Source organism: Spea bombifrons, chromosome 2 (assembly GCF_027358695.1).
Source record: "Spea bombifrons isolate aSpeBom1 chromosome 2, aSpeBom1.2.pri, whole genome shotgun sequence".
In the NCBI taxonomy this organism is placed as follows: Eukaryota; Metazoa; Chordata; class Amphibia; order Anura; family Pelobatidae; genus Spea; species Spea bombifrons.
Window position 1 is genome coordinate 92,763,976 of NC_071088.1, and position 16,905 is coordinate 92,780,880.

The 16,905-nt window shown below is 38.5% G+C and overlaps 1 protein-coding gene across 2 annotated transcripts; it reads right to left on the minus strand.

Annotated features, from left to right (window-relative positions):
* Positions 1-236: 236 nt before the first annotated feature.
* Positions 237-16,631, minus strand: TUBGCP5 (tubulin gamma complex associated protein 5). 2 transcript variants are annotated; one of them, XM_053455188.1, is made up of 23 exons: positions 16,286-16,619; positions 15,430-15,483; positions 15,243-15,351; positions 14,398-14,494; positions 13,722-13,801; positions 13,455-13,587; positions 13,144-13,261; positions 10,230-10,319; positions 9,744-9,837; positions 9,041-9,287; positions 8,719-8,921; positions 7,960-8,075; positions 7,470-7,732; positions 7,006-7,204; positions 6,623-6,811; positions 5,736-5,918; positions 5,107-5,191; positions 4,592-4,712; positions 3,758-3,936; positions 3,228-3,353; positions 2,616-2,704; positions 1,194-1,294; positions 237-482 (listed from the first exon to the last, which is right to left on the minus strand). In XM_053455188.1, exons 1-23 carry the CDS (start codon positions 16,417-16,419, stop codon positions 436-438), a joined length of 3,057 nt encoding a protein of 1,018 aa, XP_053311163.1. In that variant the 5' UTR covers positions 16,420-16,619; the 3' UTR covers positions 237-435. The 2 variants fall into 2 exon arrangements, with proteins under 2 accessions (XP_053311163.1, XP_053311164.1); XM_053455189.1 differs by lacking the exons at positions 237-482; positions 1,194-1,294; positions 2,616-2,704 and having other exon boundaries at positions 3,229-3,353; positions 3,706-3,936; positions 16,286-16,631.
* Positions 16,632-16,905: the final 274 nt, after the last annotated feature.

Consider the following 16,905-nt stretch of genomic DNA (forward strand, 5'->3'; position numbering starts at 1 on the left):
GCGCATTTCAGTTTTTCAACTTGGAACTTTGACATCAGATTAAAAAGGAATTGGGACATCTTTGAAGCCCACCAACTCAAATATACGGCACCAATTTTGTACTTGCTCATAAAACGAACTTTTTTTTTATGTTTTTTTCCCCACACACAGAAAAGGAACTAAGCATGAAGCTGTGAAACACAAGAGTACAGTTTAAATAATTGTCTTTTATATAAATATTTATTGTTTTTTCAAAACAAAGCAAATAATGCAATTTCAGAGGTACAAAGAACATAATGTGATGCGTTTTGTAAACAATACAAAAAAATTCCATGATATGAAGAGCATTTTACAGTTCTGTTTCTCCTGTACACTGTGCATATTAACAAAATATCCACCCAATGTGGTATGATACCAGAGGCACATAGTGCCTCAGCCACTTTTTCCTGGCAGCCACTAACTCTGCTCCATGCCGGCCATTAGCGATAATGCCAGGGACTCCACTGCGGAAAGAAGAAATACGTGTTTTTTTAAGTACCAGGCAACAAGATCAACCTCTGGCCTCAGATATACCTAATGGGTGGGCAGTTTCTGTATTCTTCATCTCTGGTTACGAGATCCAGTTAAGAAAAAAAATTCACAATTCTTTGCCTGCATTTTTTCAAAAGTGGTCTCTTCTGTATGGTTTTGGTCACAATGAAGGAAGTTGCATGAGCATTAGCAGAAGCAAAATCAGGTTGTTTTTTCACAGAAATGCTGTTTAAAAAGAACAGTATAAGGCCTATGCAACACCACATGCAACGTCCACAAATTGTAGCGCTGTGGCGCTCCTTCCCCGGTCCGACTTTTTTGAGCCAGTCTTGGCTGCTTGATGCAGCCGATCACTGGCAAGAAAGCGCTTGTAGGGGTCTTGTTACGGCAACTGAAACTCTTGCGTGAGCTGGTTGTGAATATACAGGCAATGGGCACTGGCAAGCACACTCAGCCAACACATCTCCAAGCCTAGGAGCTGGAAAAGAGGCATAAGTGCTATTCTGCATCTCTCCACTTTTTGTTTGTCCTTTTAACAACTGAGCTGGTTCTGTTTAAGTTCCTATGCCAGTTTAATGGAAAAGGTGCAGATATCACCCTAAAAGGACTTCATTTCATGGGTACAAACAACCCCACATATGTACTTCTACACACAAAAAAACTAATTTTAACTGCAAACTTACAGTGTGGGAAGGATCCTCTACACACAGCCTTGTTTAAAACTTTCACAAGAAATTTGTGGCAATTTGTGAAATCACACTCCATCTTCACAATAGACTCCATCCTGCAAGTAAACAGAAACAAGTAGTAAATTCTACCAACCATGTTACAAAAAAGGTTATTTTTTTAGTGGTTGCATTTAACAGTTTTGGTCTGCTTTGCAAGACAAGCAAGTAGAAACTAAAAGCTGACGTTGCTTAAAATACTATTATACCGGCAAGAATAATGCAGATGGACCAGGGGAGAGAGAAGCATTTCTGCACCTCTCTTTCCTCGTGGATCCGTCTGCATTATTCTGGCCCCTTGGAGTACTTCTGAAAAAGGGCGGAGCTACAGGGACAGTCTCTCCCTGATTTTGCCAATTGAGGAGAGGGTGTGCACAGAAGCTCCGCCCCTTATGCAGAAGCATAAGGGGCGGGGGAAAGTGAATGAACACCTGGGTAAAACCAAGGCCTGGAATAGCTGTTGAACTACATCTCACATCATGCGCTCAATAAAATTATATCTATATCTATCTATATAACAGGGGCGTCCAACCTGCGGCCCTCCAGCTGCTGCAGTAATACATCTTCCCATCCTCCTCAGTCAGCCCCTTAGCTGAAAGAGTATTATGTGAGATGTAGTCCTGCAGAAGCCGCAGGTTGGACACTCCTGATATATAATAATTAGGGGCTGTGGACTTTAATATAAGCTTCCAATATTTAGTAGAAAACAGGTCAGAAGCAATTCAAAGCAAATGTCTGACTCCCACATTCCATAAGCAAGCAGGCAGTGTTTACAATTTTCTTTTAATTTAATTTCCATAAAGGTTTCTGGTTAAGCAAATACATGTTGTATAATAAAAGCTTCATTCAATGGCTATTATAACTGAGAAATAGATGGAAATAATCCTAGTGTGGGTTCATTCATGGCCATCCAATACACACAGCATGATCTGTGGATGAATATGAATGTACAAGTACTCTTACAATAACTGCGTTATTATCATACGAGACAATTTTCCAAAACATTTTATTTAAAGAAATGTATGGTTTTGTTTCCTTTAAGCCACACTTTGCATGTTGCTGCTTTAACGAGAAATAAAACACATTGAGTTGTCTACATCAAAATAACTGTTTTGTGCATCAGCCAAATTTCACATGGTTTTCTAGAATGGCAATAATAGGAAAAAAATAAACACTTCAGTGCTGCATTATACAACGAAACAGCATCCATACGCAAATAGAAAATTTCAGGTAACATTTGCCTTTATGTCCGAATGTAAGAGGACATCGCTGTGCATAGATTAATGCCTGAAGCAAAGCTAAAGGGGAGGCTCAAACTGCATACAAATTGTGTTTTATAAAGAGAATAGCAGGATATATTCTTTATCTTGTGGTACTTACTTCCATGCTCCCAAGCCAGCATGCCAACGCTCAGCAAACATCAGTACGACATTCATCACTTTCATTATTGCTTCCTTAACAGAGCTGACCTAAAAAAAAATAAAAAAAAAATAAATCACTAATTATGAAGGAAAAATTAATAAAGACAGCCTTATAATCCTGCACTGCCATTAATCTTAACTAGCAAAGTGTAATTGTATTGCATTTTGAAAACGTTTGGTGTTCTATGTTACCTCGTATACAACCAACCTGTGACATCCTTTACAGACAAGCAAACAAGCATTATTTATAAACCAGAAGTATACCACCTAACGTAATGCAAATATCTCTACATGGGACAATGGGAGGAAAACACAAACAAATAGTGCTATTGTGAAACGTTTCAATGGGCCGCACTAAGTGGGATCAAAAAATTAAATAAATAAAAGGTGAAAAAATGATTCTTCAATGAGAACTTTTTGTACAGAGGACATGGGATAGAATACAGGCCTGCAACTGGCAGACAATCATCTCAAGAAAAAAAATGTGATATGTTTCCATTTATAACATTTCATGTCGTGTGGTGAATGACATAATTTGTTCAAATTAATTTGTTTGCTGAAACTAGCATACCTTCTCTCTCAAAAGGCAGCGATCATGAATGGTAGAGAGATAGCGGTAGTGAATTTTTATTAATTGGTCCAAATCTTTTGCATCTTCCACTTGATGCTGAAATTCCAAGCCTGTACTGTGAAGAATCTGTTTTATAAAAACAAAACATATGGCAAGTTTAATATCTGTCGCTCCGCCCCCCCCAATATATTCATATAAAAAAGGGGGATTTTACAAAAAGTACCCAAAAGCAAAAAAGGTAAATAAGGTTAATTAAGTAATCGAATTGCAGTAACGTGTCTTGGAATTACTGTGGCAATCAAAGCCGGTTACTCATCAGTGTGACACTAAAGCTCCATGAACACATTTAATTAAAGGAGAAACAGGGATTAGAATATTCAGCTGTTGTTGTTATTCAACTCCTACCTTGTTTAAAAATAAGTAAAACAAAAAAAAAAGTATTAAATGCAAAAGTACTAGGAAGTGTTACCGCCAGTACCTATATTTCTGTCACATGAAGTTGTGTTGCCCACGTATAGTTAGTAACTAACCCTGGTCATCATGTAATTATGTAAACTGTTCACAAAATGCATAAGTTTCACTCTCAGAAGAAACATGCGATGAATCTGCTGTTTTTTGGGCTCGGTTGGTGAGGTTAATCGAGTAGGAGGAGGTTGTTCAATCTGGAATCCATCATGTGGAGTCTCTTTTTCTGCAGAAACAACCAATTCTGTATAAGAGAAGGAAATATAATATAGTATTAGATCGCTGTGCCAGTCATAGTGCCTTTGAGGCTATGGTACTAGATTCACTAATCCCAGAATTTAGCCTACAATTATTTTTTCTCACCCTTTTATAAACAATACTGAGGAGAGTGAGCCATCTTGTGAATGAAGCCTGTTACTGCATGGAAACATTACTGTACTAGAGGCAACAACTGAGAACAGCTGACAAGGATAGTTTTAATCCAGTTTAATCCTTGTTTAGAGTTCCAGGGGGGTCTAACAAAACCCCACATGCATGCTCAGAAAAGGGTCATACCGAGCCAATCGGTGATTCAAAATGGTAGACCAGGTATTTGGCATTCTTCTGCAGCATCTCCTTAGTTTTTTTTTGTAGGATTCAAAAAATGGGTATGAAAGTATTTACGAAGTACATTCACATGCATTCATCGTTCAAGGGTCTTCCTGGGACACAGGAGTACCCCTTTAAGATGGGGTGTCCAAAACGAATTTATTGCTCGCAGTCCTTGAGACCTTAAGCTGGAGCATATCTCATTTAAGTGAATTCTAGAAAAATGTTTTTTTATGCCAAACATTAAAATTATTTGTTGCAGATTGTATGGAGTAGTAGGGCTTAGAACCATTACTAAGTGAATTTCTTACCATTAAATTGCAAGACATCCAAGCTGTATTTGGCCCACTTTATCAATAACAGAAGAAGAAAGATTTGATTGTAAATCTTTTGACATTCAGAACTGATAACAACATCAACTGGCCAGGGAACCTGTTCAAGCAAAACATGAAAAAAAGTTAAGTGTCAGAAATAAGCAAGATGGCTAGAAGACGTAAAACACTAAAACATGTTTTCAAACATGCAGACTGAATAAATATGTTATAAAATGTAACTAAAGGGATAAACATTGGTTGCATTTTGTTAGAATGCAGTGAGCAGCTGTTGTCAATATCACTATCACATATTTGTAGAATTACAAGATACAATGCTACAAGGTACCTACACAATTGAAAACATTAGTAAGTTCAAGAAACAGGGAAGGAATTTGCAGTTTTTTCAGCTTGGGCAAATTTCTAAAGCCTTGTTTTAATCTTCCAAGGTATTTTCCTACAGTCAGAGTATTACAAGATCAGTACAGATTTACACGCACACAATCCAAATTTACCTTGTAGCTAAGCGTTAGGCCATCTAACGTATGGACAGGAAGCTTCTTCTTGGCCAAGTCAACACTTTCAAAAGAAATCGCCAATCTAGACAGCGAGAAAACCTTGGTTTAAATTAATCAAAATATATCAATTTTTCCAACTGTACGTTTACTATAATTAAGACGGGGATAATATGGAAGTGCATGTGATATATATATATATATATATATATATATATATATATACACACACATACATACATGCAACTAATACGACTATCAGTATAATTTGCAATTTCCAGTATTGAAGAATGACCATATTTCATCCGAACAACTGATGAACATGTGAACCATGAGTTTGTTGTATTAAACTTAAAAGTGTATTGCGCTAGTATTAAATTGCCCACATTTTGTAGTACCTATTATCCATGTTTCTGTAGATACAAGCAGATAGTATTTTAAATCCATCTAGATGGCAGCAATATAAAAATAATTGATAATGTTCTTAAAAAAAAAAGGATTAGATGTAATATTTTAAACATGCAACGGTGGTAAAGCCCCCTTAAATCGTATTGGTTGTGATTATTATATATACAATTCAAGAACTTTAATTGAAAAGAAGCCCCAAGGCCTATGTGAACCATCTTCACCTTGTACTGTCATCTGGGTAACGTTGACCAACAGCTTCTTGTAGTTGAACATTAAGAAAAGATACGTTCTGCCATGGCTCCTTTTCCCTTATTTTGTCAAAGATGGATGTATAAAAATCATACATAGTGTCTCCTGCTTCAAGGAGGAAAAAATTCCTCATAGCTTGCAGATATTCCACTAGCCTAATAAATAAAGAAAAAAAAATACATGTAAAAACACACACACCTGTAAGAAATCAGGAAATCATATACTTAAATGGACCCACTTAGTTAAAAATATAAATACAACAAAGTAATTTAAAGCTTTCCAAAAAAAATAAATAAAACACAGTAAAAAAATGTAAATAAAATAATTCTATATTACAATTCCACACAATCCTTGTGCATCCCTCTTAAATAAAGTATACGTTACGGATAGGGTTTGGTTTTAGACAACCTATTTATATGAATTGGCAGGGTGCAGCTGTCCTTATGTTCTTGGTAGACTCATTCTAATGCTCATTCTATGGACACATGACCCAGGCCCTTGGCCATTTTCAATGTTGACTCAAATTAGTCCTGAAGAATTAGGGTGTTTAATGAGCATTATTCCGAGATTTAATGACAATTAACAACTGCATGTTTTGGTCTAGAATAGCACATAGCATGTTTGATGAGCTAACTGTACTTGGTTTTGTCTGTATACAATGCACAAAATATGCTAGTTTCACATACAAATTACTTTATTTTCTCTGGTGTATAGTTGAAACATAGCTACAAGCACAGACCTATGAATACTATAGTTATAACCCTGTTCAGCGATTCCTGGAGTTTTGAAAACGATTACACTTGCATCTTGTTATACCACAATGAGCAAGTTATGGCAGACGCTCATAAACATCGCTTACCTGTAATCTTCTTTCAATGTTTGCATAAGGTTTCCACAACACTGCAGGTACTGCTTGTCAATGTGGGGATACAGGCAAGACCTCAGGGTTAGTTCAAATGACTGGCAAGTAACAGATTCGGACGACCTGTCTACACTGATATCCCCGCAGGAAAATGACTCAAGGAAGTCACTTTGTTCCAAATATAACCTGCAAAGGGAAAAAGAAGAAGAGATGCTTGGAAATCTATAATCATGAAGAACAAGGTCTCAATGCTGCAGTGTATACTACTGAATTTAATATAGGCATATTGATCATGTGTGATAAGCCTGCATTCATTTCATGTTGACAGGTTTCACACAAAAAAACAGATGATTTTTTATGGCTGTATATTATCTATTCACCTTGCAAAGTTGATTGCTAGAAGCGGGTCGTGGACATCATCCAGTTCCAGATGCCTGGCTACTATAGATTGCATTTTTATCAGACTCTGCTTATTAACCTGCTGCTCTGTCATTATGTCAGGAGCAGATTCTTTCCCATGACGCAGTCGGGACTGCACGGACTCCAGGAATAACGCATACAGGCTTTTCCTATCGGCATCTAAATGAAAGGTGGAAGATATTACAGGACAATAAAGCAGTGTTAGGTTGAAGCTGATCTATTGAATGGAACCGGGGCGGGGGGCGGGGGGCAGTGCATTTATTGTAACCAATTTGCTATGGACATCTTCTCCCACATTTGAAAACTGCATTTGTTCAATAGAGAATAAAAAATTAAGGACTGCACAGAAACTTTCCTGGCTGCATCATTCTCCTAGTAGCCTTTCACTGGGTGCCATGAGGAGTCCTGTACTTTGTTTGCCTACCTCTCGAGCTCTGATGTAGAGGCGTTTTGCGTTTTAAATTTTTCAGCAGCTGCATGGACTTTCCAGCCATGATGATCTGCTTCAGAACTGGTTTCAAGAAGGAGACCATTGTGTGCTGCCTGCTGGCTGGTGCCTGGTCACTGCCTGAACTGGCGCTTGCCTGGTCGCTCATCTTATCCTCATTCTCTGTCTTCTCTGAGATACTGTATAAAGTGTATGTGGCATACCAAAAGTCCCGATGATTCACAGGAACATCTTTATTTCTATGTGTTAAAAAAAAATTAAAAGATAGCAAAGCAATCTAACATGCAAATGGTAACATGCCAAGAATGTTCAAGCGCATATGTATTTATAAATGAAATTTGAGTAATGAAACAGCATCAGAAGTATGTCTTGAAAGGGTCTGTTATAGGAATGTTTGAATGCATCTTTTCGCATAAATGTACAAATATTGTTGTCCTCAGTTCACAAATCAGTCACTGTGACTTACCTTTGAATAATGAATTCTTTTGCAGGATCAAAGAGATTGCCATGAACAATCCATTCATCCACAATTTCCAAGTAGGGTCTGACTGTTTCAACCCAAAGGAAAAAAAGAAGGGACACCTGAAATAAAGAAATATTTAGCTTTGCAATAGCTTCCAATCAAAATAATCACTATGTTTTGACACTATTTAAACCATGAAGGAACTCATTTAAATTTATACCAATAATCGGACATTTTTAAATAAAATAAACCATCTTTATCATTATTGTTGAGAGATTACCATACAAAAATGAAACAATTGTAAAGATGATATCTTTATTAACTTACAGTGACTTGGAAGCTTATTACCATCTAGGTTTCTCCATGAAACATGCTCTAACTATGGTATACAGTTCTGGAGGTCCCATCTCCAGAAGGATATTGACTTACTGGAGAGCGTTCAGGGGATAACTACTAAAATGGTGAATGGCTTTCAGGGTAAAAATGATCAGGCATTACTAAGGGTTTTTAATACATATAGCTTGCTGGAAAGAAGAGAGAGGGGTGATTTAATAAATTCCTTTAAGTATGTAAATATTTCTAACAAAATACAGGAGGGAGGTTCACATGTAATATAGTGAAGGATTTTAAAACATGCATGGGAAAGACAGAAAAACTATCCTGAATCTAAGACTAGACCAAGGACTGATAAAGGTCTGAGTCTCTATGTCAGTAAAATGTGCAGACTATCCGCCCCCAAATTCTATGTTTCTAAGTACCCACCGTTTGCTCTGAGGCTTCTCCTACGTTGTCATACTCCAGAATAGCTTTATATAGTGTATTAAGGAGATGCGAGGCTCTTACAACATTTCTTGTGTCTGGTGGAACCTCTGCTATGCCAGTGCTGAAAACCTTGTGTAATACTTTAAGTTGTGCAAGTCGAGGTGCCAGCTTATCTATCACCATTGACAAAGTCATCGTTTGGTCTAAAACGGTAAAATTGAGACAAAAATCAAACTACAGATTGGGGAAAAGCCCTTTTACTGTTAACCACCCTCCATTTGTGACAAATACATAGCCTTGCCTATTTGCATTCGGAGTATACCTTTATTGATGATACTCTTTTCAATTTCAGTTAAATCTTCCTTAAAACTGATGAAATATTTGTACAGTGCCCACACAAAGGCCTGGTAGGTTCGAAACTGAGCTTCGCTTGGCTTCTTGGTAGTCGGAAGGGTTCCAGGCAAAGTACTGTCGGTGCCGTGTCCAGTGACCTCATCGATAAATTTCTGCAGCCTGAACACAACTTGCCCATATGCTGCCAACTGCTCAAGCACTGATCTAAGGCAGTTCTTAAGAAAGCGGAAACAAAAGGTTTAGTTCACTCCAGAAAGACCTGCATTTGTTCCATCAGTTTGTTTTCTTTCCAGTAAATACTGATTAACCGGTGTAAATATTATTTAAAAGAAAATTATAATGAAGGGCTTTACCAAAGATATTAAGAACAAAATGGGAGATCTTCAATATAAATATTCTGGGAAAATACTAACTCTTGATTATAATCTTTTATTTATATAGTGCTAACAATTTACACAGCGCTTATTACAATACATGTATTTAAAGGACATGACAAAACTAGAATAGACAAGATAAACTGATCCATTAGGTAAAGAGAGCCCTAAGCTTACAATCTGGACAAAGCATAATAGAACACCAACATTGTATGCACAAAGTAATAATAATACGGGTATCTGGTAACGGTAAGACGTGTGAAATATTTACTGCAGCCTCAATAAAATTATACCTACATGCGTCATGTGGGTAACAATTATGTCGTTCCTTACAGTCACTTTCCCATCATTCAGATGAAAGATGTATAACTTTTTTACACCTGAAAGCAGCCTGGGGAGAAAAAAAAATTACTGTCTGAAAATATTCATAAAAAAATATTGCTGTATGAAATTATTTATAAAATATTCATAAAATTTTTTGCCACCAATAAAAAAATCACCACATCCTTATGCCAACATTCATATGCTTTGCTTTATTTGCACCCATACATTTGATCCAATAAACAAGTTGCTTTCTTTGGTTGTAGATTTTGCTTGTTAATCTATTATTACAATGCAATATTTTTAGAATACGGCTATTCAATCACTTTTTTAACAAATAATTTCATTTTACCATATGTTAAACTGGTAAAGCAACAAGGCAACCCCTTAACAGCACAGAGAATATAAGCACTAATAAGCTTCGGTTGGTTAGACTCTGACATGAGCGTAACGTCTACATACCAGAGGGTCTCTCGTATCATTTGGGTTTCAGTTACAAGGGTTCTGTCTTCAAGTGTATAGAGAGGATCCATGGAATATAAATGTTGGTCCCTAAAGAAAAAATAAAAACCCAATGATATATTATCGATGCAGCAGCATCTCACTTTGGTTGGGCCTGCTTGTCATAAGGGTAGCTGTAATAATTTTACCAGTATCCCTTGTAGCCTGCACGCAGGACCAATCACCTTTTTTGCATTTTTAGGCAGCGTTGCTTTATAAAAAGGTATACGAGTCCCTGGGAGAGGACTATATAGGAAAAGTCACTAGAATATTTGGTTGTCCATAAAGTAGCGGTACCGGCATCCAAAAAAGAGGCTATCTGGGCAATGTTCTCTAGACTGTATGCAGGGCCCTCCTCACCTGTTGTCTCTGTTAGTCAATTTGTTATGTTACATACTACTTGTTATGTCTTGTCTACCCATTGTACAGCGCTACGGAATTTGATGGCGCTATATAAAACAATAAATAATAATCAGGGGCGTACCTAGAGTATTTGGCACCCGGGGCGGATCCTGTATGTGGCACCCCCCCACACACACACACTTTAAAACTACCTGGCCGAAACTGAATATGACCCCCCCCACATACCATAAAAAAATATAACACTTTTATTTAAAGTAAGTAACACACCAAAATAGGACAAAACAATTAAATAACAATATATATAGATATAGATATATATATATAATTGTTAACAGCAATCACATTCCTATCATGCCCAGGCATACCCAGATTCCAGGAGGCACTCGCAGACTTGGCATGATAGGAGTATGATTGCCCTATCTACCCCTTCTCGCTCCCTTCTGCCCTATCTACCCCTTCTCACTCCCTTCTGCCCTATCTACCCCTCCTAACTATCTACCCTCTCCCTCTTTGAAGTTCACTTACCTTTCAGGAGCCCTGCGGTGGGGGTGCAAGGCCTCTGTCTCCCAGCTCTGCCACTGTATGGAACAGTATAGAGTGATGGGAGTTATGATGTACTTTAGAGCATAATTATATAATGAAAAATACATTGGAAATAGTACAGCATAACACCCATCACTCTCACACGCATACCAATCCACACGCATACCAATCCACAAACACATACACCAATCCACACACATACACCAATCCACACACACATACCAATCCACACACACACACACACACACCAATCCACATACATACACCAATCCACACACATACACCAATCCACACACATACATACCAATCCACAAACACACACCAATCCACACACATACCAATCCACACACATATACTAATCCACACACACATACCAATCCACACACACATACACCAATCCACACACACACATACACCAATCCACACACACATACCAATCCACACACACATACCAATCGACACACACACCAATCCACACACACACCAATCGACACATATACCAATCCACACATACACCAATCCACACACACATACCAATCCACACACATACCAATCCACACATACACCAATCCACACATACACCAATCCACACACATACACCAATCCACACACATACACCAATCCACACACATACACCAATCCACACACATACACCAATCCACACACACATACTAATCCACACATACACCAATCCACACACATACACCAATCCACACACATACACCAATCCACACACATACACCAATCCACACATATACCAATCCACACACACATACCAATCCACACACACATACCAATCCACACACACATACCAATCCACACACACATACCAATCCACACACACATACCAATCCACACACACATATCCACACACATACCAATCCACACACATACTAATCCACACATACACCAATCCACACATACACCAATCCACACATACACCAATCCACACACATACACCAATCCACACACACACTAACCCACACACACACTAATCCACACATACACCAATCCACACACATACACCAATCCACACACATATACCAATCCACACATACCAATCCACACATACACCAATCCACATATACACCAATCCACACATACTAATCCACACACATACACCAATCCACACACATACACCAATCCACACACATACACCAATCCACACACATACACCAATCCACACACACACACCAATCCACACACACACACCAATCCACTCTCACTGTATGCTTTCCTACCTTTCCTCTTTTCTCCTTACAGCCTCTTTTTCCTGCTCTTCGCTCCTCTTCTTCTTCAGTTCTTCTGTCTTCTTCCGGGTCAGAGGGCACGGACAGCGGTGGGCGCGGCTTCAGTGTTGTGCGCTGGGATCTGACAACAAACCCCGGCGCACAACAGCTGTTGCCGCGCAGATCGCAAGGGAGCGGTTTCGGAGGTCTTTAACAGACCTCCGGCTGCCTTGAGTGATTTTAAGCCGGGTTCAAGGGAGATCCTTGAACCGGCTTAAAATCACTCAAGGGAGCCGGTGGTCTGTTAAAGACCTCCGATACCGCTCCCTTGCGAGCCTGCTCCTCCAGCGGCGGACATTACTGTCCGTCTCTGGAGGGGTGCCGGCAAGTTGGCACCCCCCTGATGAGCGGCACCCGGTGCGGACCGCCCCCCCCCGCACCCCGCTAGGTACGCTACTGATAATAATAAATAATATAATGTTCTGGGAGTGAAGAACACATTTCTACTACTTCTTAAGATTTCCTCTACTGAATAACTGTCGGTGATCGGATCAGTGTCTGCAAGCTGACATGTTTAGGGCCTTGAAAGAGCAGTTTCTAACAGTTAAATTAGAAACTGCTCCCTCAATTGTATTGTAAAAATAACTACAGCATCGTCAAATATATAAATTATTGATTTCCAAAACAAGTTTGAAATGCCGTTCACTTTATAATGCCAATGTGTCTACATAGTTTCTTACCAGACAGCTGCCAGGTTAGAATGCAAGTGTGAACTGTGAGAGAATCTGTGTGTCCTGGATGTCCAGTATTGATGTACTACATGCTGTTCCAGCCAGGTCCGTGCATCTGGTTCGCCCACTGAATAAGAGAAACAAGTTCAATTTAAATGATCTGTACTGCAAAACAATAAATGTGAAAAAAACGTTTTAAACAGTTTATCAAAACACATTACTAAACGAACACCACGACCAACACAATTGTCATATAGAACATCAACCACAGACAGACAAGAAGCTCAATGGAATGGATAAACACAGCTCCATTTTCATACCTTTCCAGGAAACTACAGGAGGAGCAGCTTTCTTCTCAGCATCTTCTAGTGGTGTCCTATCAACCTGGATTCCTGAGTCTTCCCTGCTAAGAGGCTCCTGATCACCGTCTTCCTCACCGGCATCAGATAACTCCTATAAAAATAATTTACAGTGCTAGTAAGAAGCGGAAAAAAAGAGTCAATGTCAAAAAATTAAATAATAAAATGCAACTCTGTAAATGTAAAGCGTAACTGTATACGGAACACCTTTTTATTAAAAAAACTTACTGGTGTGTCTCCTTCAGGACACGGACCAAAATCTTCACCTTCCCTCAGGTATTTCCCCCAATCAAATTTCTCTTCTTCTTCTACAATGGAGAATTTTGTTAGTTTACAAAAATCTGCAATAACGATATTCTCTAAAGTAACATCCACAACAACCCATACAACTTTTTTTGTGATTCCTTAGCATACTGCCTTGTAATAAGCAACAGAATATTTCAGTCTTAATCAGACAGAGGGGAAAGTGTAAGGAAGGACTAACTTAATTAGACGTGCCAAAAGAATCAACCCAACATGGTGTTTATGCAAAGAAAATCACTCAAATTATCACATGACTGCAAACACTGCGGAACACAACCGAATAAACACTACTTCCCATCAAACATTTACTGCATAATTGCATTTCATGCTTAAATAAAAAAGAAAAAATATATTTAGATAAATTATATATATATATATATATATATATATATATATATATATATATATATATATATATATATATATATATAGCCCCCTTTTACAAAGCATTGACTGTTATCACAACCGTTCTTCATGAGACGGGAAGAACAAAGCACCACGGTTTGATTTATACTGTGAAACACCAACGGCCTATGCGCGACGTAGTAAGCCTACTAAACGGGTCCGTGCAAATGGCAAAAGTATTTGCAACATTGATTACCTGCTTGTTTTTGTCTTGGTTTTTCCACATATTTATTATTGCATGGTGAATCTGACAGGGAAAGTAGAAGGGCTAAAATTGCATAATGAGCATCAGTCTAAAATATAAGAAAAAAAAGAAAAAGGAGAACACTGTCAGAGCCACTTGCACCGAATGCAGCATTATCTTGTGCTGGGACTTGTGTTTCCCCAACACATCCTTAAAAACTTGTAAAAGGTTATTATTTCTTCAATTAGCTTTGACATGTGTCAAACCCAGCTTGTAAAACAATTGCTTTTATTCACTAAAGAGGGAGCTGGCAAGACTGATGTAGTTTCAACTTCAATTTAGGTTATGAAAGTGTAAACCCAGGCAGCATCTCTTGTGAGAAGAACTTGACTGGCCCCGGTTAACGCACAGTCTATGATATTACTTGAGTCACCTTTCTTCAGGGGACAGCTCAACCCTTCAGGAGAAACATGCCAGGGAATAAAAGCTCTTCATATTGCATAATAAGTTTACTGAAACAGTAGGCAGAGTAGTAGGCTGAGCCACAATCACAAATATGCTTTTACTACTTATTTTGCCAGTGGGAACAGTTAGTACATGCGTACGTACAAGATGCCCCTCTCCTATTCTTTGGAAATAATACACACTTAGTATCGGCACTAGATCGTAGATGCTAGTATAAAGGTGTGTTTTAGACAAGGTGTGCTGGAAGAGCACCTACAAATCGAAAAAACCTTGATAATTTTGATTTTTTTTCTTTTTTACAGCATTGTGGTTAGTTTTTAAGGAATAACTGATAAAAGTTGTGTTTTTATTATTTCATTTGGCCTATTTGTAAGTCAACAGCACGTCCCCACCTTTGATCCCTCTGTGTTTGGGAGAGGTAGTACCAGGAACTCGTCTGTTAGTCTCTTCCAGCTTTCTGCTTTGGCGAGGTCAGAATGGATCACTAGCTTTTCGTATATGCTGAAAACATGGAAAGCATAGACGTAAAAACATTGAAATGCTAAATATGTCGTTAAGTGCTAAAATAAAAATGATTACCCTTCCAAAGTCCTATCCACATGGCGGCTGTTCACATCCAGATACTGATGGAATCTGGAAATAAACGTATTTAATAAAATGTTAAAATAAATGTAAGGAAAAAAACATACTTGGCATCCTATACTACATGCAGAAAATGATTGAATGCAATTTTTCTTTTACTACCACTATTATATGATTTAAGATTTTTACAGTTAGGATGACTGTATTATCAGACTATAAGGGTATATAAACATTCCAACCTTTCATACAGTTTGTTACAAAATAATTCTATTTTGTATAAATTAGATTCTGGTTATTGAGTAGAATATCGTGACAAAAGTGTATACAATATCAAGTTAATTTAACAAAAATAAAAGGAAGACCCCAGTTTACTTTATGCTATATACTTTTATTATACCTTCAACCATAAAACATAACCATACCATTTAATAAAATGAAATAATTAAGTAGGGTTGGCCTTAATATAACATCTAGCGTGATATCCGAGTTTCCTCCTACTGTATATATTAATTAGTTGTTTTCAAATGGGCCAGAAATAAAAGGATGGAGATGATTTGCTAGGAAGCTGAATATTACTGTAATATCTCAGAATAAAGATCCTGTGAAAGAATCTTCGCTTCAGTGAGATGGAAACGTTCACCTCACCTTATTACTCAAAAACTCTCTGTGTCTTACCTCTCCATAGCATTATAACATTGTACTTCACCATAACATATTAAACCCTCATTAAAACCAACTACAGTCAGCACAGAATAAAACATATAACAAGATGGGACATTTTAGCCTCCTTGCCATTCCTTTGACAATAACAATAAATGACAACAAGCGGATGGGGGGGGCAATACATTCAGACCTAAAGTTGGACCACGCAAACTGCAAAGCCAGCTGGAAATTATTGTCCTGCTCGTCCTCCAAACCGCTCATACACGAAATCAGGCTTTTGATATCCGCCTCCTGCTCTCTCTCGAAGCGGGTCCAATGCGCCATGATCCCACACTCCCTACCATTCACTATGAGCAACCGTCACATCGCTCAGCCCCGCCTCCCCACACTGACAGACGCCGCTGGGCCTATCGCCATTTCCCCGCGTACTTTCTGCTAAATGGTTAACAAAAAGGCGGAAGGCGATGAAAAAACATCCGCCATGTTAGATAAAGGCAAATGCCAGTAAGTTGCCTAAGAGTTATGACGACACCTACCGGCGCCTGGTGTTGATACGTTTCCCTCTGTTGGTCCGTAGTGTGCGTTTGGTGTCGCTGTGGAGGGCGTCACTTCGCTTGCGCGTAAATGTGCGTGTTGGTGATGTGTGTTGTGCATGATAACGTTTCAAAGGGTATTCACTATGATAGGGTGGCGTGGTTGCTGAAGTTATGGGAGGCGGTAAGGGGAACGACATTAGCGCCTATATCGTGGAGGGAGACTTTAAAGCTGTGAGGGAAACGCGAGTTTGGAACTTTTCCGGGGTTCACAAGG

Excerpts from the sequence above, each read along its gene's own strand:
- TUBGCP5 (XM_053455188.1), bottom strand. The coding sequence starts at position 16,419 with ATGGCGCATTGGACCCGCTTCGAGAGAGAGCAGGAGGCGGATATCAAA. Across the intron at positions 13,262-13,454 it reads TCCTGTAGTTTCCTGGAAAG|TGGGCGAACCAGATGCACGG; the intron begins GTATGAAAATGG and ends TCTCTTATTCAG. Across the intron at positions 9,838-10,229 it reads ATGATACGAGAGACCCTCTG|GCTGCTTTCAGGTGTAAAAA; the intron begins GTATGTAGACGT and ends TTTTCTCCCCAG.